This window comes from Macrobrachium rosenbergii, chromosome 27 (genome assembly GCF_040412425.1).
Source record: "Macrobrachium rosenbergii isolate ZJJX-2024 chromosome 27, ASM4041242v1, whole genome shotgun sequence".
Taxonomy (NCBI): Eukaryota; Metazoa; Arthropoda; class Malacostraca; order Decapoda; family Palaemonidae; genus Macrobrachium; species Macrobrachium rosenbergii.
The window spans coordinates 33,350,244-33,375,037 of NC_089767.1; the positions used below are offsets into that span (position 1 = coordinate 33,350,244).

The 24,794-nt window shown below is 34.5% G+C and overlaps 1 protein-coding gene across 1 annotated transcript in view; it reads right to left on the minus strand.

The window, feature by feature from the left end:
- Window positions 1–24,794, minus strand: part of jus (julius seizure) — a 470,955-nt gene that overhangs the window by 26,131 nt on the left and 420,030 nt on the right. Inside the window, exon 6 of the mRNA XM_067128685.1 lies at window positions 578–724. Coding sequence (XP_066984786.1) covers window positions 578–724 — 147 coding nt within the window. The remainder of the gene's footprint in view (window positions 1–577; window positions 725–24,794) is intronic.

A 24,794-nucleotide genomic window follows, 5' to 3' on the forward strand; every position in this document is an offset into this window, starting at 1 on the left:
ATGCAATTATGCATATTTACAGTGGTGACACCCACAAGTAAATTAGCTATGTAATTCCTACTTCCTGGCATTGCAATGCAATTACGTTAAATAAATCATCCTTACAGACATTACTAGATACAAAAATAAATTAAAATATAAAAAAAATATACTGATTCCTGACACGAAATAGGTGCGTCTCGTAGTTATGCAAAGAAATGGAATGGAACATAAAATTTAGGCCAAAGGCCAAGCACCATGAGGTTATTCAGAGCTGAAAGGGAAAGTGAGAGTTAGAAAGGGTTTAAAGGTGTAACAGGAGGAAAATCTTTTCCAGCTGCGCCATGAAACAATATATTTAGGAGAAGGTTGTGAGAAGTAAGACAGAAGAAAGAGAGTGTGAACGGAGGTACAGCGAGAGGAATGGAAGGGGTCGCAGCTAGGGGCCTAAGGGACGCCGCAAAGAACCTTTTACTTACTGGTGAGAAGGTTGAGGAAAGTAAGACGCAAGAAAGAGTGTGAACAGAGGTACAGTGAGAAGAACAGAAGGGGTCGCAGCTTGGGGCCTAAGGGACGCCGCAAAGAACCCCATACTCACTGGTGACACAGCTGAATCCCACATTGGGATATTCTTCCATGATGTACCCATCCTTGCAGACGCATCTGTTTTCGGGGCCACAGTAGCTGAACTGGTCGGCCGCGTCGCACTCGCTGTCGAAATTGCATCCTGTGTCCAACTTGGCCTCTGCGGAGGTAGAGGGACGGAGAGAGAGAGAGAGAAAGGGAATTACTCAGAGGTACCTATAAGCATTAGTGAAACCAAAGAGTACACAAGTTTCCAGAGCAGAACACAGGTGCTTGATTTAGCACCAGAGGAAGACACTGTTCAGCAGAAATCTCAACAATCTATTAACTCCTAGTTTCAGTGTTTTCCTTTCTGGCCTCACCTCCAGTGACTGGTTCTATTCTGTCTCAAGTGAGCTGTCATGAGATAAACCACAGGAGTGGTACAGTGGGTATTTACACATAAATGGGAAGAATTTTACTATAAATACAGACATTTACTAGTTTAAATGTTACCACACACACACACACACACGCACATATATACAGTATATTCACATATAAATATAATTCTTTATATTTGCATCATCATAAGGTGAGTAATATAATAAAGAAAAATACAAACAAAAAATATAGTGATGATAAAATCTAAACCATTTAACTTAGCTAAGTAGAGAGAGAGAGAGAGAGAGAGAGAGAGAGAGAGAGAGAGAGAGAGAGAGAGAGAGAGAGAGAGAGAGAGAGACTAATCTACCATCAACTCAAGTGACAGCCTTGCTAACTAATAAGGTCATTCATACTGCTTAAATCAATTCATTGATAAAAGTATAAGTTCATTATTGTTAACTCACTGTGAGTACTGGTTAAGGCACTTATTAACAGCGGCAGAATATCTGCGTTAATAACATAAATTATTCATAACGGGTCAATGTCAGTGTTGCTAACTGGTATGGCCATCAATATTCGATCATTCTTCCAAATCCTTTGCTTCAGTTTTATTTTCACCTGTCCTTAACATATTTTCACCTGTTCTTAACAGTCTACCAACTTTAACTCCCTCATTTCTCCTTTTTCACTTTCTCATTACTCTCCTCCTCTCTCCTATGCTTCCACTTTCTACTTTCACTCGAACTTTCACTTGAAACTCTCCTCCTTTCACTCTCCAATTCTTCTCTTTCACGTCAAGTTCCACCATCGATCGACAAAATGCAATTAAACGGTCGATTCATCAATCGTGTTTGTCCTGTCCGCATTCATCGTCATAAGAGAAAGTTCATCGATCATTTTAACTTTTAAATATTGGGTAAAAAAATTTTTGGGATGCTCTCTCCCAACCCAGGCCACCCCCCCCCCGCAACCCTATATAATGGCTGATAATTTGAAAGGTGCAGATTACCTGTCACAAGCGAGGATGGTACTTCCATGACCACGAAAAATAAAGAAAAAATAAATAAGTGAATAAAAATAAAATAAATATATAAATAAGTACCTGTCACAAGAGAAATGGCATTTTCATAACCACAATAAATAAACAAATGATTAATAAATAAATAAATATATAAATATCAATACAAATGGAAGAGCATGTTATGTTCTAGATCACTGCTCTGAAAAAACTGGAATAATCTTTAATTACTTAGGTTTGGTTACAATATAAATAATAATTTTTTTGCTCTACATTTCTTATTTTTTGTAAGCCACTTCATAAAAATAGGTTCAATAAAGTTAAGGTTTCGCCAAAAGGAAGGTGGTACATAAACAAATGTTTGTTTATGACTATAATTTTAAAAACTGATTAAACATAAGACTCATCTTACATTCATACTTGATAAACAAAAAAATAACTCGTAAGGAACCAGATACTGATATTTACAATTCAAACTGCGCAAGAACTTACACTTAGTATTATTATTATTATTATTATTATTATTATTATTATTGCCAAAGACTGATATCTACATACCCAAATGTGCAAGATCTCTCAATTAGCAATAACCTTTTGGCGGAAATATTGGTAAAAATTGTCAAAAAAAAAAAAAAAATTCTGGGATACTTTTAACATCAACTGGATGAAAATATTTACCATAATATACAAACAAAAACATAAAAAACAAAACAACACAACAATTTAACAAATTAAATTCTGGAATACTATACATAAAAATGAACGAACACCCACTTCAACATAAGCATAAACAAATGGACAAAGGTGACACAAGAAAGTACCCTGATTCAGAGCACCGCTGTTCCGTACCTCCAGTCCATCAGCTCCCTCTGCCTTATAAAACCACAAAGGACCCGGAGGGATTAAGAACAAAGCATCCCCTTTGACCTGAGAATTCCTCGGGTCATTTGCTGAAATCACCAACCTTTGGTTATGTGCGTCCGACAATATTATGTGACGGGAATAAATAAGTCTCTAATATATATATATACTAATATATATATATACATATATATATATATATATATATATATATATATATATATATATATATATATATATATATATATATATATATATATATATATATATATATATATATATATATATAAATTTATTTATTTCTTTGGGCAGAAAAATTATAAAATATAATCAGCTTCATATAGTGATACTTGAGTTACATATATGATATCAATGTGGAGAGAGAGAGAGAGAGAGAGAGAGAGAGAGAGAGAGAGAGAGAGAGAGAGAGAGAGAGAGAGACAGCACTGCGAAAATCAATCGCTTCCTGATATGTGAGGTCACACAGGGAGGGAAGGTCACATCACAACACAACCTAAATGTCACTTGACCGTGTGTACTGCAATATGGACGAAGGAGGTCACCCCAATGTAAGAATGAGGGCAAGGACAGAGAGAGAGAGAGAGAGAGAGAGAGAGAGAGAGAGAGAGAGAGAGAGAGAGAGAGAGAGAGAGAGAGAGAGAGATAGAGAGAGAGAGATCCACAATATTACATAGGTGCATATATATATATATATATATATATATATATATATATATATATATATATATATATATATATATATATATATATATATATATATATATATATATATATATATATATGAGGTTACTGTTGGGAGAGAGAGAGAGTGAGAGAAAATGAATAACAACAGCAACACAACATGAAATCATTAGATAATCTATATTTCCACATCTTTCTTTATAAACCTGAAATTTCATCTACCTCAACTTTTGCTTCAATCAAATAATGAATGGGTATATCTCCGGCCACCCCACGCCTCTTTTCACCATTATACCCATCAACGTGCTTTTTCCATCTACTGTGAAGTAATAGATGGTCTAACAAACTCATTTTCTCAAATACTTTAACTTTTCTAAGTTATGTTTGTATATACTTTCCTTTATTATCATTTATTTTTAACAATCAGACACATTTCTAATACATTTCTACAAGATCTTTCCATTCTCATTCTTTCTATCTATCTATCTATCTATCTATCTATCTATAAGTACATACATACATACATATATACAGGAGCCAGATTCATGCATAAAACAAAAAATTAACACCAACACGCCAAATCAGTCCACTTTCATTTCCTATACTGATCAAAACGTTGCTATGGCGATTTTCAGAATAATAATTGTTGTATGCATGCATCTGAAATCACGCTCTAACTACGCACAACACATTCTAGTGTTGTTTCTATTCCCCACATACCAATCCCACAGTCCTCCCCACCCCCCAACAATCCCACAATCATAACTAAAAAACGAAACGGGCCACATCGCATGACCCAAACCTCACTAAGCCTTGTGACGTGTGTCGAAATCCGTCGAGCTTGAGTGCCGACGAATACACAGCTGAAACTGTATATATCCCTATCGACAATTCGACGTAAGTAATCGATGGGGGTAAACTAATGGGTGGCAACAGCCAGCCCAGGCCAAAGTACACCCCACCCCTCCCCCCCAACTGTTGCTGCATGCCATGCAATCATGTGTATTGGAAATCTTCGTCCCTCAGAAAATATGATTACAAATGCATTCATGTATACCTGGCTACAGACGCACCTTATACAGTGTTTTTATATTCACATGACAAAGAATACTAGTAATTAAAAACACAAACGCACCATGCATCTAGTACAATATATATTTTTTTAATTCGTGTGACACAAGATACTGATAGTTCTAAACTCAAATGCAGATACGTCTAAGGAAATATTTTGTTTTAAATTCATAGAAGAAAGGATACAAAAAAAATACTATTTTTTATATTCATAAGACAAAGGATTCTAAGAATTCTCAACTCCAAGGCAAATGCACCTAATGAAATATTTTTTCTTAACATTCATATAATAATCCCTGCTTTTTTACAGCCATCTAATAATTCCTATTTTTATTTTTTTACAGTCATATGACAAAGGACACAAACATATAATTCAGGGGAATATTAATTACTCCCAGGATTTAAATTACAAGAAAATAAATCAAATAAAATTGTACCAGGTGGAAATATAGTAACAATACACACTATAACATACTAGCAACCTTTCCTGCACACTAAAACATACTAGCAATCTTTCCACATACGAAGCACTAAGCAAGACAGTCTTTGTTGTAGGCAATGTTTACGACAGTAAACATAGTAACCAACCAACTTCCTTTGGAAATCAATGCTGGGGGTGTACATAGCTGGAGAGACTCATTCTGACAGCCACAATTACTTTGCAAGACTTTGCAAACACATATTCACATATACAATGCACTTGAATAATGCCACATAAGTGGTTATATGTACAATTGTACCCTTAAAAACTGCTTGTGACTTCGAGTACATATACAGAGAGAGAGAGAGAGAGAGAGAGAGAGAGAGAGAGAGAGAGAGAGAGAGAGAGAGAGAATACATACCCTAGAGTTCCGTTCATGTAGCAATTAAATAAATCATAGAACATGACCCGTTTCCATGTCGAGGGACTATTACCCACATTGTGTGTAGCCTAAACAAACAGTGGTTGTCCTTGCTGAACAAACACACAATGATTTAGTTTTTTGTTTTGTTTCTTGGTCAGCTTATTTCCAGAGATTATTCCTGGAACGACGCTGTTTCCCAACACCTTTCCATGAAGAAATCTGTATACCATTCACTGACTTATCCAATGTAAGTAATCACAAAATATAATTCAAACTAAGGACAGGTTAAAGGAAAATAGACACAAAGAATTTTTTTTTTTGTTTCTTGGTCAACTTTTTTCCAGCGATTATTCCAGGAACGACGCAATTTCCCAAGAGCTTTCCAAAACGAGGTTTCCTAACATTCAGTGACTTGTCCATTATAAGCGATCACAAAATATAATTGAAACTCAGGACAACAGACGCACAATGATTTTTTTTTGTTTCTTGGTCAATTTGTTTCCAGAGATTATTCCTGGAACGCCGCTATTTCCGAGCAGCTTTCCATGAAGAGATTTGTATATCATTCACTGATTTATCCGATAAAAACAATCATAAAATATAATCAAAACAAAAGACAGATTAATGAACCATAATAAAATTAGCTCCAACAAAAATATTTTCTACTCCTCTAAATATTTTCTTAGACGATCAAATACCTTCATTAAATGATAATCCAGATTTGCTCATAATGTCTCCCTGAGGATGCTGTGCAACTGGGACCTCAAATGTTCGAGCGAAGACGCAACGCATCACTACTCTAAAGCAATTTGCCTTGTACCTTAATAATTTAATTATAATTTATCTATCTATTTATTTATTTATTTTTCCTTTATTTTTTCTTGTCTAATAACTCATCTTTTCTTTCTTTAGTTCCAATTATCTTCTGTTGCTTCTTTCAAATGCACATCGTATTCTTTGGGAGCTTGAATTTCAAGTCAGTGACCCCTGTGGTGGGCTTGTTCCATATGCATACGGGTCATGAATAATAATAATAATAATAATAATAATAATAATAATAATAATAATAATAATAATAATAATAAAGTTTAACAGTACCGTACAGTAACCCTACACCAAATTTCCATAAAAACCACTTACTCTATAATACACTTCTTCAAACTCACTTTAAACCACAATATGCAGCCATTATAATAAAAAGAAAATACAACTATGTTACTCTTAACCATTCAAGTGAAACCCTACAACACGTATGGTTGTAGTTGTAGTTGTTCTATACCATACTATCCCACATAAGAATAACGCTGCAGCAGACAGCTAATGTGTGTTAGCTGTTCAGAGAAGACCATCACTCTGAGACACGCCACTGTAGCACAGCACGCTGTGCTGGCATGACAGAAAAATAATGCTGTAACACGCAACAACACTGAGCCTTTCAGAGGAATAACAACTGAACATGTTTCCTTGTATGACCGAACCTACAACACATAACTACACCATTTTATTATTATTCAGATGATGAAGGACCCTATTCATATGAAACAAGCCCACCTCAGGGGCCACTGACTTGAAATTCAGGCTTCCAAAAAATATTCATTAGGGAGAAGTAAGAGGAGCTTCCAAAAAATATTATGGTGTTCATTAGGGAGAAGTAAGAGGTAGATAAAGGGAAATCCAGAAAGAAAAGTGAGGAAGAAATAAATTGTCAAATTGATAAATAGATAAAAATGCAAGTAAATTATTAAAATATACAATGACCCTACACTAATATTTAACTAATATTCGTACTGAATCTAATTTTATGATCTTGATTTATGAAAATTTTAGGCCATTAAGCTAAGCACTGGGGCACTTTCAGCCATCCAGCTCGATAGTGAAAAGTGAGTTGGAGTGGCTGGACAGCAAAATGGAAGAAAGGATGTAGGAATGAAAATGAAGTAAAAAGCTAAAAAGTGGGTGCAGCTAGGGGCCGAAGGGACGCTACAAACAATCTGTAATAATGCCTACAGTGCACCACTTATCCAGATCTTGATAACAACAGAAATCACATGACATCGGTATCTTTCCTGTCAAATAGGATTTCAGCTCAGAGGCAAATCCTACAAGCAGGTTCTAGTTGCTAGATATCCTACGAATGGAGAAATTCCTGATTAACGATTCATCTTGATAACAGAAATCACATGACACCAGTATCTAGTTCCTAGATATCCTACGAGATTGGGAAATTCCAAATTAACGTTCCATCCCATAACCAGAGATTAATTAAGGGATCTCACACCCAACTATATAATCCTATTAGATCCTATTAGTTCCCTTCAGTCTCCCGTAAAATAACTCTCCGGTAAAATTCGTCTGTAAAATGACATTTGGAAACGACTATTCATTATAAAGTTAATTATGATCGTTTCGATGAATTATCAAGTGTTGATATAAAAACAAAACGGGGAGGCTACTGACAAAGAAGAGAAATAAATATTAAAAGCTGATTATTCTAGGAGAGAGAGAGAGAGAGAGAGAGAGAGAGAGAGAGAGAGAGAGAGAGAGAGAGAGAGAGAGAGAGAGAGAGAGAGAGAGACTGCTGTTCTAGACAGAACTGGCCTTATGCCAGCTCGGGCTCTTGTTCCTGAATTAGCCTGTATTGAGAGAGAGAGAGAGAGAGAGAGAGAGAGAGAGAGAGAGAGAGAGAGAGAGAGAGAGAGAGAGAGTAATGCTGACGATAACATCATCACGATTTTTCTACGAAAATATTCCACCCGAAATTGCATATCAATTGGACAAAAACACCACGAGAGAGAGAGAGAGAGAGAGAGAGAGAGAGAGAGAGAGAGAGAGAGAGAGAGAGAGAGAGAGAGAGAGGAAGGGAAGACCTAGCAAGCAACCCAAGCTATCATCAGCCCATAATCAATCTCAACTGGCCGCCCGCAAACAGAATCTAGAGGGAAGGGTGGGGGGGGTGGGGGGGGGCTATCAACTGCAGAAGAGAATCGGGAATTCTGGTCCAGGAAAAGGTTACGTAACTACCTAAGGCAAAGGATCCACTCAAGACATTCTTCTTCTTCTTCTTTTTCTTCTTCTTCTTCTTCTTCCTTCATTTTCTCAAGGTTTGTGGTCAGTGAAAGATGGGGAGATAGACAAGAGAAGAAATGGGTAATGGATAATAGATAGCAATTGGCAGTGGTGAGAAATATAGCTGTTTAGGAAAGATTTGAAAAATGATTGCACACACGGTGGGAAGTAATCTCTCTCTCTCTCTCTCTCTCTCTCTCTATATATATATATATATATATATATATATATATCTATATATATATATGTATATATATATATATATGTGTGTGTGTGTGTCTGTATAATATCTGTCCATGAGAGAGAGAGAGAGAGAGAGAGAGAGAGAGAGAGAGAGAGAGAGAGAGAGAGAGAGAGAGAGAGAGAGGCAAACCAAAACAAAATAACGAAGGAAAACGCAATGCAAGCAAAAAGAAAATCAATATCATTCTCAATACTAACGATAATAAGTAAATGAATGATCAATGTCCTTTTATTACAAAGAAAGCCTCACATTACAAAAAAAAATAAAATAAAATAAAAAAAAAAGACACAGGAACTCCTGAAGGTGAGAGAAACTACCGAAGGTGAGAGAACAGATCGTCACCCTAGGAACCTAACATAAACTCCCCAACAGCAAAACATTTCCTGGAAGTTACGTTCCCTCAGGATCCATAAGCATCTCCTGGGGCTGAATGAGAGAGAGAGAGAGAGAGAGAGAGAGAGAGAGAGAGAGAGAGAGAGAGAGAGAGAGAGAGAGAGAAATCCTCGTTGCTCTGTTGTAGGGGATACAAGCTAGATTCTGTGTTGCTCACACAATTTACAAAGTCTAGACATCCTCCTCTCTCTCTCTCTCCTCTCCTTTTTTGTATATACATACATACATACATACATACATACACACACCTAATACATACATACATACACACACGCACACACACATATATACACATGTATATATACATACAATATATATATATATATATATATATATATATATATATACTTTACGTCAATGTGGATTCTTTTTTTACAATTTTAGTGACTTAGGTGACTGTGAGATTTTTATATAAAATAATAATAATAATAATAATAATAATAATAATAATAATAATAATAATAATAATAATAATAATAATAATAATAATAATAAATTTCAATCTCTAGTCATAATATACTGTACTATACTCTCCACCAATAACAGTTAATAGATTCTTCATCAAATCCTTAGCACAGAAGCAGACAAATGTGACAGTCCAAATATCATCATTTCGACAAAGGCAAATACTTTAATACTGAAACTAAAGTAACCATTACTAAAAATTGTCCAAATTTTACCATTTCGACAAATGCAAATCCTTAAATTTTGGTAACCGTTATTTTCCAATGTCAAAATAAAATTCTACTGAAAATGAGTTCTGTCCTAAAGCTTTCAGGTTACTAAAAAGACAATTTACATTTTGTTGAACAAAGTGTTTAAATCGTGTGTTTTTCCATGACTATTTCCTATTCGTCTGATAAAAAGGAACGGATCTTCTCTCTCTCTCTCACATAAAAAAATAAACAAAGATCACGCTCAATCGTTTCGTCTCTTTCTCATCAGATACTGGAGAATATCTCTCTCTCTCTCCACTGAGTTTCTCACAGCTGACGCAAAAAGTAGAAAAAAATATTAAAACTCGAAATTCAAGCGTTTAAAAGATCCGACCTCTCTCTCTCTCTCTGAAGTCAAATTCAATTCTCCAGCTACCGAATGACCTATACCTCCCCTTGATCTGTCTTATAAAAGTAGCGAAACTCAACTGTTTCTCTTCCTATGACACTGAATGATCTTTCGGTCCTTCTCACTTGCCACAACACTTTTTCTCACTTGTCACATAACACTTTTTATCACTCGTCAATTAACACTTTTTCTCTCTTATCACTTAACACTTTACACTTATTATCAATTGTCACATAACATTTTTTCTCACTTGTCGCCTAACACGCTTTATCACTTTTCACTTTATATATATACTGTATATATATATATATATATATATATATATATATATATATATATATATATATATATATATATATATATATATATATATATATTAAGACTAAACGAACAGAAAAGGCAAATGGAGGGAAATGAGATAGTCTAACAAAAACAGTAAGAGACACTGGAAGATTTCAGTACAGAAGGAAGTACTTGTTGGGATATGTAGGTGGGAAGGTGACTGGTTAGGCGTAAAAAGTGGGTGTGAGACGAGGGTGTAAATAAACAGCAATTATTAAAAATCACTACTATGTAACATTTGCGCACAGTACACAAACCTATAAATACACTCAATCCTTGGTACCATTTATATATACCATTACTCTCTCTCTCTCTCTCTCTTTCTCTCTCTCTCTCTCTCTCTCTCTCTCTCTCTCTCTCTCTTTCGAACTTGGTGAGTGGCTACAGTAGCTGACGTAACCGAATCGTGTATAACTTATTTGTATATATATATATATATATATATATATATATATATATATATATATATATATATATATATATATAGAGAGAGAGAGAGAGAGAGAGAGAGAGAGAGAGAGAGAGAGAGAGAGAGAGAGAGAGAGAGAGAGATTGATATATATATATATATATATATATATATATATATATATATATATATATATATATATATATATATATATATATTTATATATATGATGCTAATGAGTTATATATAAACGATTCGGTTACGTCAGCTACTGTAGCCCAACACCAAGTTTGAAAGAAATCGTTTCACAACAGCAAAGTCACACAAACTTTCCCCAAATTTTGGAACCGTGACCAAACTCGAAAAAAGATCGCCATATCCCAAACTGGATATAAATATAAAACAAATAAGAAAAAAGTCTACTTGGAAATATCTGTTAAAAATATATGAAAAATATGAAGATTTTTTCCATAGGCAGAAGCAGTAAAGAAGATACGATAATTTTAGTTTTAAGTCGAATCTAGTACGTGTTTTAAATTTCAGGTACATAAGTATTATAAGATGAGCTATTTATTTCAAATTTCATCCATATGGTTTCATCTAACCGTTGTACTGTAGATCTAACACAAAATCTGTCAGGAAGAGAACAACATCAACAACAACAACAACAATAATAATAACTATTATCATTATTATTATTATTATTTTTTTTTTTTTGGTCTATCACAGTCATCCTATTCGACTGGGTGGTTTTTATAGTGTGGGGTTCCGGGTTGCATCCTGCCTCCTTAGGAGTCCATCACTTTTCTCACTATGTGCGCTGTTTCTATTATTATTATTATTATTATTATTATTATTATTATTATTATTATTATTATTCAGAAGATGAACCCTATTCATAGGGAATATGCCCACAGGGCAACTGACTTGAAATTCTAGCTTACGGAAAATATGGTGTTCATTTGAAAGAAGTAACAGAAAGTAACAGGATTATACAGAAAGAAGAGATCATTTATTAGAAAAGAAAAAATAAATTATATACCATACTAATAAATACATAAATGAAAATGTAAGTAAACTATTAAAACACAAGGAGAATTGCTTAAATAATAATAATAATAATAATAATAATAATAATAATAATAATAATAATAATAATAATAATAATAATAATAACAACAGAGTGGATGTTGTTTGTCCTCCCCGGGTGACAGTAGGGGAGACATGACACAGCCATCCAGCCCATGCAAACCGGTTTGTCCGCCCAGGGTGGGGGCGGGGTAGGTAGGGGGAACGGGAGTGTAGGGGAGACATCCACCCTTCCCCTTCAAACCTGTTTGTCAGCCCCGGGTGGGGGCGGGGTAGGTAGGGGATCGGGAGGGTTAGGGAGACAGCAGCGGCAAGTTGCAGCGTGCGCCAACAAGCACGTACTAATAATAATAATAATAATAATAATAATAATAATAATAATAATAATAATAATCACGACTATAAACTAGTCCTCCTTGGTTTCAACATGGCATCAATTATTATCATTCACTCCTATTGCGTAAGTTATTGAGTGTTGATTTCCCATAATAAAAATCATTAATACTTAATGACGTCGACAGAGCGCCTAAAGAAACAACTAATTAAGAATATTTTGTAGTTCCTGTACTATTCTACAGCAGTAAGACCTAGCCAAGGTACCTTTGGAGAGAGAGAGAGAGAGAGAGAGAGAGAGAGAGAGAGAGAGAGAGAGAGAGAGAGAGAGAGAGAGAGAGAGAGAGAGAGAACTCCAATAAATAATCTCGTAGGCGTTCATAGGACTTGGCTGCCTTCCATGCCATCAAGGAGATGGAGGAATCACTTCCTATTCTCCTCGTTCCCCGACATCCTGCGAGTCCTTTCGCCAACGTAGGATACTCTAGGATACTCCTTCTCCCTCATTCCTCCCTCCACATCCACCATCATCCTTCATCACACAATGCCCGCGTCTCCAACCATTCTCCAACACTATCTTGCAAACTAGTACTTGGTTTTTATGGGGTAATTCCTATAAGACTTGCGGCATCCAACCGCGAATAGGCTTTCACAACGTTTGGGTTCCTTCCCGACCGGAATCATCCTGCAGTCGTTGTTGTGATGCAGGGGAACATGCATGAGAGAGAGAGAGAGAGAGAGAGAGAGAGAGAGAGAGAGAGAGAGAGAGAGAGAGAGAGAGAGAGAGAGAGAGAGAGAGTTAAGGTGGCAGAGAGGTGATCCTACCAGGATCACTTATACTAAACTGATACATTCAGCCAGCTCACAGAAATACAATATCTTGCACACACACGCACACACATACATATATATATATATATATATATATATATATACATATATATATATATATATATATATATATATATATATATATATATATATATATTTATATATACACACACATATATATATAAAATTATGAATATATACTTATATATATTCATATATATATACACAAAATAAATAAATACATATCTATATATATACTGTATATACACACACACACACACACACACACACACACACACATATATATATATATATATATATATATATATATATATATATATATAAAATATAATATATAAAATAATATTATAAAATTCATTTACATCCATTTCTCACTTACCTGTACGCTACGTAAGCCTCAAATCCAATTTTGCTCTAACCCGATAATATTTCACAGAGACAACGTCCTCCAAAAAAAAAAAGGATAAAAAACAAAATAACGCTAAAAAGGTCAACATATCACACCGTTATTATACATTAAAGGGTGCTTGGCCTTCCAGCGTTTACCTTGAATTCAAAACATGAGAGTGGGTTACGTAGCTAAATAACTAATAGGTAAATAAACTTATGCATACATAGACATACATACATATATACACACATACATATGTATATATATAATATACATGTATATAATATAATATAATATATATACACACACACACACACACACACACACACACACACATATATATATATATATATATATATATATATATATATATATATATATATATATATATATGTGTGTGTGTGTGTGTGTGTTCATTTGAAAGAAGTAACAGAAGGTAATAAGAAATACAGAAAAAGGAAGAGAACAGTTATTAGAAAAGAAAAAATAAATTAACAAATGAATAAATAAATGGATAATAACGTTAAGCCAGTTATTAAAATAAGGACTCACGAGAAAACACAGAGAGAGAGAGAGAGAGAGAGAGAGAGAGAGAGAGAGAGAGAGAGAGAGAGAGAGAGAGAGAGAGAGAGAAAATTTTAAATACATATATCTGACTTATTGAATGTGTAATGTTACGTAAAAGTAAGCTAACAAAATAAAGTAAATAAAGCAAAAAAAAAAAGGAAAAAATAAAGCAAAACTCAGGTGTTGCGAAAATTGCCTCTAATCAGGAGGAGGAAATTGGAACCAAGATGATTAAAAACGACACAGGAACTTGTCTGCCTTGGGTCGAGAAATTAGGGTTCGCCTCTTCCCCCCGAGCCCTCTCTCTCTCTCTCTCCCCCAGGCCCTTTCATTCTCTCTCTCTCTCTCTGTGTCTCTCCCCACAAGCCCTTTTATTCTCTCTCTCTCTCTCTCCCCGAACTCTTTGAATCTCTCTCTCTCTCTCTCTCTCTCTCTCTCTCTCTCTCTCTCTCTCTCTCTTTCTCTCCCCCCGCCACAAGCCCTTTTATTCTCTCTATCTCTCTCCCTCCGAACTCTTTGAATCTCTCTCTCTCACTCTCTCTCCACAAGCCCTTTTATTCTCTTTCTCCCCCCGAACTCTTCGAATCTCTCTCTCTCTCTCTTTCTCTCCAATGTTTATGTCAAATTTTGTTATTACATTTTCAAAAAACTATTTGGGGTTTAGTATTATATGAACTAATGTATACAATCGTATATATATATATATAAAAAGAATACGCTATATAAACAATCATTTATACACAAAATTTTTAAATCCAGGGATTCAATGTCATAAGTAGATTATAAAAAGTAGGAATTCTGGACTTTTCAAAATAATGTTTTAATAATTTGTCGGATTTTTATAAATAATATGTCAAGGCTTGCATCTTTAAATCTATGTAATTTTTTTTCTCACGGAAGGAATCATGAATCATATGTATATGTATATATATATATACGGTATATATATATATATATATATATATATATATATATATATATATATATGTCTATATATATATTCGATCATTAATTCTTTAATGAGACTAAGTGAACTATTCAGAACTAAATTTTTTAATGATTTGCACCTACAAATTTATATAACTAAATTTTGATATATATTTGCAAACTATATAATTTATATATATATATATATATATATATATATATATATATATATATATATATATATATTACAACCTACCCCACCCACAAAAATAAAAGTTAAAAACTGCAAAACTCCACAATCATCAAATATAGCTAGTTCTTGGGCCCACACAGTCAAAATAAAAACGAATGCTAACAATCATTTGCATGATACAACTGTATCAAAATGAAAATAAAATATTCATTAAGCCAATTTTACTGTCGTATGAAAAATAAAAGCGTTTCCACCCATTTCATGTCAAATTAATATCTCTCAACATGCACATAGCTATACACACACACACACACACACAAACATCCTTACAATAAATTCTCAAAGGATGACTGCAATACTAGGATTTTCGTTATTATTGTTATGAAAAAATGTTCACGAGAGAGAGAGAGAGAGAGAGAGAGAGAGAGAGAGAGAGAGAGAGAGAGAGAGAGAGAGAGAGAGAGAGAGAGAGAGAGAGAGAGGTACTGCTTAGCATTCTGAAGTTCATACCAGAATACTGATAACGAGAGAGAGAGAGAGAGAGAGAGAGAGAGAGAGAGAGAGAGAGAGATTCTCTCTCTCTCTCTCGTTGGAAGAATTTACGTCAATACCTGACGCGCTTGTTGTGGCTTTTTAGGTGGAGAATTTTGGCTGGTGACCAAACTCCTCCACCTATAAAGCCACAACAAGCGTGTCAGGTATTGACGTAAATTCTTCCGTGAAGGCAATCACTAGTAACATTATTAAACAATTCTCAACACTTCCACAAAATGAAACACGCCGTCTAGACACCCTCTCTAAGACACTGAAACACGATACCTGGCAATAATAAACCAATAAACAAACGTCAAATAAAGCACTTGGAAACACTGACTTGTATCTGCAGCTGATATCAAAATCTCACGAATAATCTGGACGTGAAACTAACGTGAAATCTTCTAGTAATAGCGGCTGACCCTCTATAACATCCCTGGCAACACTCTACTGACTCAGAATAATAATATAGATATTTAAGAATCTGTCTCTAGGCAATATATTCACCCTGAAATAAAAACCAAAGGAATGTTCTGAATACAAATAAGTTTCTGTTGAAAAGTTTGAGCTCCACTTAATTGTTGGACAAAATATTGTTTGGTGAAGTTGTAATCTCCTCTCTTCAACAGCTGGATTAAAACTGTCACGGCTTGTATGAGAGAGAGAGAGAGAGAGAGAGAGAGAGAGAGAGAGAGAGAGAGAGAGAGAGAGAGAGAGAGAGAGAGAATGATGAATGGTCATGGATTGGTGGATGAAAAGTCTACGGCATTCCCCCTCCCTGTTTCAACGCGACCAATTTTATCAGTGAAGTCTTATTTATAGATCGGTTGGTCAGGTAACCTAATCCTTATATGCATCCTAGGTCAAGGAAAACTTGATACGGGGAGGAAACTGGGGTGGGAGGGGGGGAGGAATAATGGGGCTTGAGCTCAAAATAAGCAGCTGACATGTGAAAATTATAGAAAAAGTAAGTAGGAACAAAATTCTAAAGTTTGAGGACTAGCGATATTTCAGTGTACATGTGAGAAGTGGCGACAAGACGGGAGTTACGAGGTCTTCTGAAAGGAGGAAGGAAGCTGAATCCCAAGTTCATTATAGCCAGAACACTTTGATTTTTTTGGGGGGAGAAGACGAGTGAGACAACATGAATTGGGCAATCTTCGTCTTTCCAAGATGAATTTGAAGTACAATGAATGCCCCTAATTACTAATCAGTGGGTGAATAAAATTTCTATAAAAATTAATTAACTAATAAAAAATAAGTTATAGAGCAGACAGAGAAACACTCTTGAGGGGTTTTCAAGATGTGAGTTGACAAGCTTTTTTTTTGTCACTAACACTAATAAAAAAAGGAAGGATTCAGTTTGTTATATGGTGAGGTGTCCACATTATGTCACATGCAATGTTTGCTGAATAAGCCAAGTCTACTCACACTGAGAAAGGAAGTGTACAATAGGGGGCAATACAAACATACTTTTCTCAGAGAGAGAGAGAGAGAGAGAGAGAGAGAGAGAGAGAGAGAGAGAGAGAGAGAGAGAGAGAGAGAGAGAGAGAGAGAGACCCAATACAATTCTTTTCTCTGTCAACACAGCACCATCTGACTTGTTAGTAGAGGAAGCCATTCAAATAATGGGTTTGTTTTTGTCCTTCTTTCCAAACGTATTTCCTCTGAATGTAAATTTGTCCAACATTTTAAGGATGGAAATTTCTTTCAGAGTATTAAAAAGGTCAATAAAATAATGAACCGCAGAGAAATCTAAGAAGGAAAATACTTTGTAAGAACTTTATTATGTATTTTGGTTATAGGTCTGTTAATACTTGACAGGTCATTATTTGTGCTACATAAAAGTATAATGGTCAAGGTAATATAGAGTAACATCAATGAGCAATTTAAGCCCAAACTATGAACGAAAGGACATCATGTTTAAGCCTACATGGTCCAATCTTGAAGGTACTTGGGAACACAGAAGAGGAAGGAAAAATCATTTCAGCTGAATGACAAATGTAAGGTACCTAAATACCTGAATGACTTACGTATGTGACTTGAAAGCACTCAGGTTCAAAAATGGTAAAAAAAAATAATAAAATCAATATACCTAAATACTTAAATGACTTATATTTGTGACTTGAAAGTACCCAGGTTCAAAAATGCTAAATTAAATTAATCAAAAACATGTAAAATTTAGTTTTTTGACAGAAACACAAAGGAAGGAATGGAGTTCTTTACTGCTAATGAAAAATAGGATACTAAAATAGTTAAGGTAAGTAGCTTAGTAACATGCTTTTGGAAGGTGATAGACAGACAGATAGAAAGAAAGAAAGTTGAAAATTTAAAAGGGAAATGAATAGAGAAATATAAACAAGGGGGGAAGTCCATGAATAATGAATGAATGTAAAAACACAGCAGAATCATACTACTCCAGAACGTATTTCTATCATACAGTCATTTACACACATGAGAAAATTATACAAAGTGAGACACTAAAGACTAAACTCTTGTCAAACAAAATGACAAACACTAGAGAACCACAGGATCCGATTATTCTAGCCATACTAACCTACAAAGAAGACATCTGACGAACAAACAAAGTCTTAAGGAGGCAGCATCCGCTTTTTATCCGTTATTGTAAAGTGCTGGGATTAACTTTCGTCTCCAAACTTTTTAATTAACTTTTCTTAACTTACAATCATGCGCTTAAGTTTCATTAGGGATTCTACTAAGGAACAGAGAGAGAGAGAGAGAGAGAGAGAGAGAGAGAGAGAGAGAGAGAGAGAGAGAGAGAGAGAGAGAGAGAGAGAGAATCATTTTTATATCCAACGAAATCTTATTCATGTTAAAACCTTTAAAAAATTTCCGAGAGAGAGAGAGAGAGAGAGAGAGAGAGAGAGAGAGAGAGAGAGAGAGAGAGAGAGAGAGAGAAATAAAATAACTAATAAACATTAAGAAACTCAATGGCAGAAATGACGTATTTCTTGAACCCACGTAAGACCTCATTCTTGGGTCATGATACTGCAGTAAGGGAGGAGGAGGAGGAGGAGGAGGAGGAGGAGGAGGAGGAGGAGGTGGAGGAGGAGGAGGAGGAGGAGGAGGATGTGGGTAGGACAAGCAGCCACTCATCTGTTAACAAACGCTTCAACAAAGGAATGAATTGGTAATCATAAATAAAAGGAATACGAAAAAAATTTAATTTACAAATTAAACAAAAGAATAAAAGGAATACGAAAGAATAATTTAATAAAAGTATAATCTAATAATAGAGGAAATAAAAATAAACATTATATAAAAATGATACAAAAAAGAATTAGGGACTAAGTTTCACAAAAGCGAAAATAATTCAGTTACGAGTTATAAGCGAGACAGGGGGAAGGTTATAACACAAGATCACTCGATCAATACCAGAATGTGGTTTATAAGGTAACACTGGCTGCTGTTGTGGCCCTAGGGAGAGAGAGAGAGAGAGAGAGAGAGAGAGAGAGAGAGAGAGAGAGAGAGAGAGAGAGAGAGAGAGACCTGCCCAATGATTTTTCATTTTCAAACAGTACGAAATCTAAATGACGTTAAAATCTCTAAACTTCTGAGAGAGAGAGAGAGAGAGAGAGAGAGAGAGAGAGAGAGAGAGAGAGAGAGAGAGAGAGAGAGAGAGAGAGACCTGCCCAATGATTTTTAATTTTCAAACAGTACGAAATCTAAATGACGTTAAAATCTCTAAACTTCTGAGAGAGAGAGAGAGAGAGAGAGAGAGAGAGAGAGAGAGAGAGAGAGAGAGAGAGAGAGAGAGAGAGAGAGAGAGAGAGAGAGAGAGAGACCTGCCCAATGATTTCTCATTTTCAAACAGTACGAAATCTAAATGACGTTAAAATCTCTAAACTTCTGAGAGAGAGAGAGAGAGAGAGAGAGAGAGAGAGAGAGAGAGAGAGAGAGAGAGAGAGAGAGAGAGAGAGAGAGAGTCTAAATAATGACCTATTATTTCCATACCAAACTGAATCTTATTCACGTTAAAAGCTCTAGAGAGAGAGAGAGAGAGAGAGAGAGAGAGAGAGAGAGAGAGAGAGAGAGAGAGAGAGAGAGAGAGAGAGAGTTATTAAATGACCTATCATTTCCAAACCGAACCAAATCTTATTCACGTTAAAAGCTCTAAACTTCTGAGAGAGAGAGAGAGAGAGAGAGAGAGAGAGAGAGAGAGAGAGAGAGAGAGAGAGAGAGAGAGACCTTTGTGGCCTTTCATTCGTGTTTTTTCTAAAAACCACGCTTACGATTATATTCGCTGCAATGCCAGTTTACGTATTATATCAATCAACTAGTCTCTAATAACTTCAAATTATAAATTACGTAGTAACTTATTTTTAGATATTTTTCCTGTATTATCTGTCCTTTTACTCAAAACATCTTTATTTTCACTCATTTGATCCCATCACAGCAAAATCGTTTGGCCAGTTTAAGCCAAAATTCACCACAATTTCACGTTCAGCTCCCAGCAAAGTTCGATCTTTTTTTTTTTTTTTTTTTACCAATCTAACATAAAAAAAAAGTCCTGTGGCTCATCCTTTCCTCATCCTAATGACACAAGTGTCAAACTAATCCTCTTCACAAGAAGGAATCCTAATCCTACCCTAACCCAACTTATTATTGGTCTATTAAACTGTTCACGTCGCCCAAGAAAGTCTACGGTGTTGAAACACCAGTAATCAGTTCTGCCTTGACTCGCGTGTCCAGTATAATCTCTGCTGGCTTTAGTGAATGAATTTTTACGAATGTGAGTTGGAAGATATATTTGAAAATGAAGCTATAGCGAAAAAAATGTTAAAATTATTTTCTTCCCATGCTTTTACTACCAGTTAAATATATATAATATGATTGTGAATTGTTATAAACCACTTAGTATTATATTATTTATATATTAATCGTGATGCAATAGTTATTTTTCTGTTACTGCTGTTAAAAACCAGTGATATTAGTTTAAAAATAATTTGAAAAATCAGCAGCATACTATTGCCATAGACAAGTATGACCCTAAGTATGAGTGGTGTGCATTTACAATCAAACCGACATACTGTATAAAGGTACACACTTTCAGGCAACATACTGCAAAAATAAGCAAGATGAGAATTATGATTAACTTTTCATAATTATTGTTAAACACATTCATTTAGTAAATATCAATACAACAATCAATATATATGTCTTATCACAATCATATTCATTATAAATACAATAATTACTGATGACATAATTCCATAAAATTCTTACGTGGAAAGGAAATCCGTAATAGCTAAGAATCGTATTTACCCCCAAAACAAGCTTTGAAAATAATTTCTTCCACTACCTTCACGAATTACACCAGCCAACTCCGGGCTCGAACACAGAATCAATTAACACCCCTCAAACATTACCTACCAGTCGATTATCGATTAGCCAATCGAAACCACCACAACCTATTAATAACCTGCCAATCGCTGACACAAAAACACAGGCAATCCTCAAGATATCAAAGAATGGCAAAATTGAATGATTAGACAATTATAGAGTCACGTGGTCTTGGGTCAACACTTTCATTCATGTAGGCCAAATTAACTGTAATTTCATTGATCCTTAGACAACAAGAGATATAAACGTCTAATGTGTTTTAGACGTTCAACTACAGGCTTTGAATCTATTGTAGTTACTGGGTGCTTGTTTTTTTTATTTTTAAGGAATAAAAGTCCAGAGTATGTGAAAGTGTTAAAGTCAGATAATACTAGAAAATTCATTTCCGTTTGTGCTCTTAACCTAGCAATGGTAAAAGGTGGTAAAATGTAAGTTTACAACCGACAGATTGAAAAATAACTTACACCATTAAATACTTAACGTAAAGTCACTTCAAAAGTTAATATCATTTCCAAATTGCTAACCAACTTTGAAATATTTACATGTGCTGAAGTTCATCAAATAAAAATACAAAATTCTAATTGTGTTCAGTCATTCATAGTCTAAATTCATTCATGAAGAAACACCGTACAAAAATTTTACACACACACTAATATATATATATATATATGTGTGTGTGTGAGTGTGTGTATATATACACACATAAATATGCATATGTATGTACATATATACACACACACATATATATATATATATTAGTGTGTGTATGCATATTTGTTTCTATATTTCAAAAAACACACACAAACATACATACATACATACGTACAGCACCTTATAGAACCCTATTCACTACCACATTCACTTCAAGCAGCTACAGAACATTAATGTCCAATTCAGGCGCACCCAAAAACCTTGGACATCATCTGACAAGCCCCAACAATTACGTCACGTCAGAAGAATATCAATGACTGCATCAATAAACTTGTACAGAACGCGTGGGATACGATACTGAAGGTACGGTTTAAATGAAGTATGAGTCGTGACAAATATTGGCCAGTTGGCTACCGAGTACCGTTAGCCATTGACCATACGCCTATGTTACTGAATGGTTTAATGCTGAATATATATATATATATATATATATATATATATATATATATATATATATATATATATATATATATATATTATATATATATTCGTTTCTTGGGAATTGTTATCATTTGCTTGATATCGTGAGCTTGAGATAAACTGTATCTGAATAAGGATGATTCAGTGTATCATTATAATGATAATGAAGATTAATAATTTGCCAATAATAACGATATTTGCTTAAACCTTCCATAACTTAAATTGTTAATCATATAAGAATGACATCATCCATTTCATATATATATATATATGATGATTAATATATATAATAATAATATATATATATTATATATATATATATATATATATATATACACATTATATATACGTGTATATACACACACACACACATCACATATACACACACAAATACATATATTATATATACATATATATATATATATATATATATATATATATACACATACATATATATATATATATATATATATATATATATATATATATATATATATATATATAGTATATATATTAGACCAATGCTTCTCCAAAATTACTGACGAATAAAAGAATCACTTCTGTGTTCGTATCTTTTCATGTTTTATTTCAAACGACATCGCTATTTCCTGAAATGAAAGAAGGAAAAGAAATAATGGGAATAAAAATTATAAAGAAACGATGACTAAAAAACTTCATGAATGGCCAAAAAATTTATACAAAAATGAAAGTTAGGGAAAAATGACTTCGAGTTTCCCCAAAATAAAGGATGGCTCTCTCTCTCTCTCTCTCTCTCTCTCTCTCTCTCTCTCTCTCTCTCTCTCTCTCTCTCTCTCTCTCTCTCTCTCAAAGTGAAAAAAGAAAAAAGATAGGAGAAAATGGAAAAAGATATTGTGAAATATCAAAAATTATTACACGAAACTCTCTCTCCCTCTCCCCACAAAGTAAAAATGTAAAAGATAAATAAAATAATGGAAAAAGACACTGATGAATTATTACACGACTCTCTCTCTCTCTCTCTCTCTCTCTCTCTCTCCACAAAGTAAAAACGTAAAAGATATGATAATGGAAAAAGACACAGTGGTAAATTATAACACGATTTTCACTCTCTCTCTCTCTCTCTCTCTCTCTCTCTCTCTCTCTCTCTCTCTCTCTCTCTCTCTCTCTCCATAAAGTAAAACGAAATAAGAAAATGGAAAAAAGACACTGAACAATTATTCATGGCTGATAAGAACTGCAGTGGACTGAATTCCAAAATCATTGAAATCCTCAACAGGATAAGCCTTTGGAATTCACTTGGGTGAAAGGGGATCTCCATTGACTTCCTCTCTCTCTCTCTCTCTCTCTCTCTCTCTCTCTCTCTCTCTCTCTCTCTCTCTCTCTCCCCAACTCAGGTTCTGTCTCCCCTCATAACTTTTATTCTCGTCAACATTTACATTCATACCCTTCTCTCTCTCTCTCTCTCTCTCTCTCTCTCTCTCTCTCTCCTTTTATCCCATTGGGGAAGCCTTCAAGATATGAGATGGATTTCCATACGGTTGACGATAAGGAAATCTCCCACCCATTGCTTTCTCTTGGTAATATTTCTTTCTATTTTACAGGTTTTTCTTTATGGTCTTCAAAAATCTCTTATAATTTCACGTGAAATCCTAATGATCTTCTACTGGATTTAACTGATTCCTAAATAAAGTAATTCCAAATCTGACATAATTTTTATTCATGACAGATGAAAAATTCAGGACTCACCAATTTCCCAGTAACTATCAAATCCTTATAACATTTTAACACCAGGTAATAACTGATAGAATCACTAAAATTACCTCGATTACATAAAATCTTAACAGAACTGATCACTCATAATCTAAACAAAAAAAATTCTAAGTCCTATCAATTTTATAAGATTAATCACTCACATCTAAAAAAACCCCTTTTTTGGTAATGTAATCTCCTCCAGTCTTTTTCCCCATTTTTCAAGACTTAACAGAATTCCTGAATTCCTACAAAATCCTTCGCCATTCCATAGGATCCACCCACGCACCTCTTTAATCCTCAATAAACATTCTTTCTAAGCCTCAGGAGATTACTACATAATTCACCCACGAATCCTTTATAACGTCCTTCACCAAAATCTACGGGTTCTTTTAGATCCTGCATAAAATATTTAAGTCAACTAAAGAATTCTAGAGTTCCTTAAGGGAATTTGTAATGACCTATGGAATTACTTACAGAATTAGGTTATTCTTCGTGGTTCCTACCAGAATTCTCCCCTTCTCAAAGATAAATAAAGAAAGGGAAGATGACAGAATATAGTTTTATGGAAATGGGAGAACTTTTAATATAAAACTATTTTATCTAAGGAAAAATAGGAGCGTCCCAAAGTGAATACACATGTAGACATATGCATACACAAAATATACAAAGAGAGAGAGAGAGAGAGAGAGAGAGAGAGAGAGAGAGAGAAGGAATCCTGACTGAGCTTTCTTTCCTC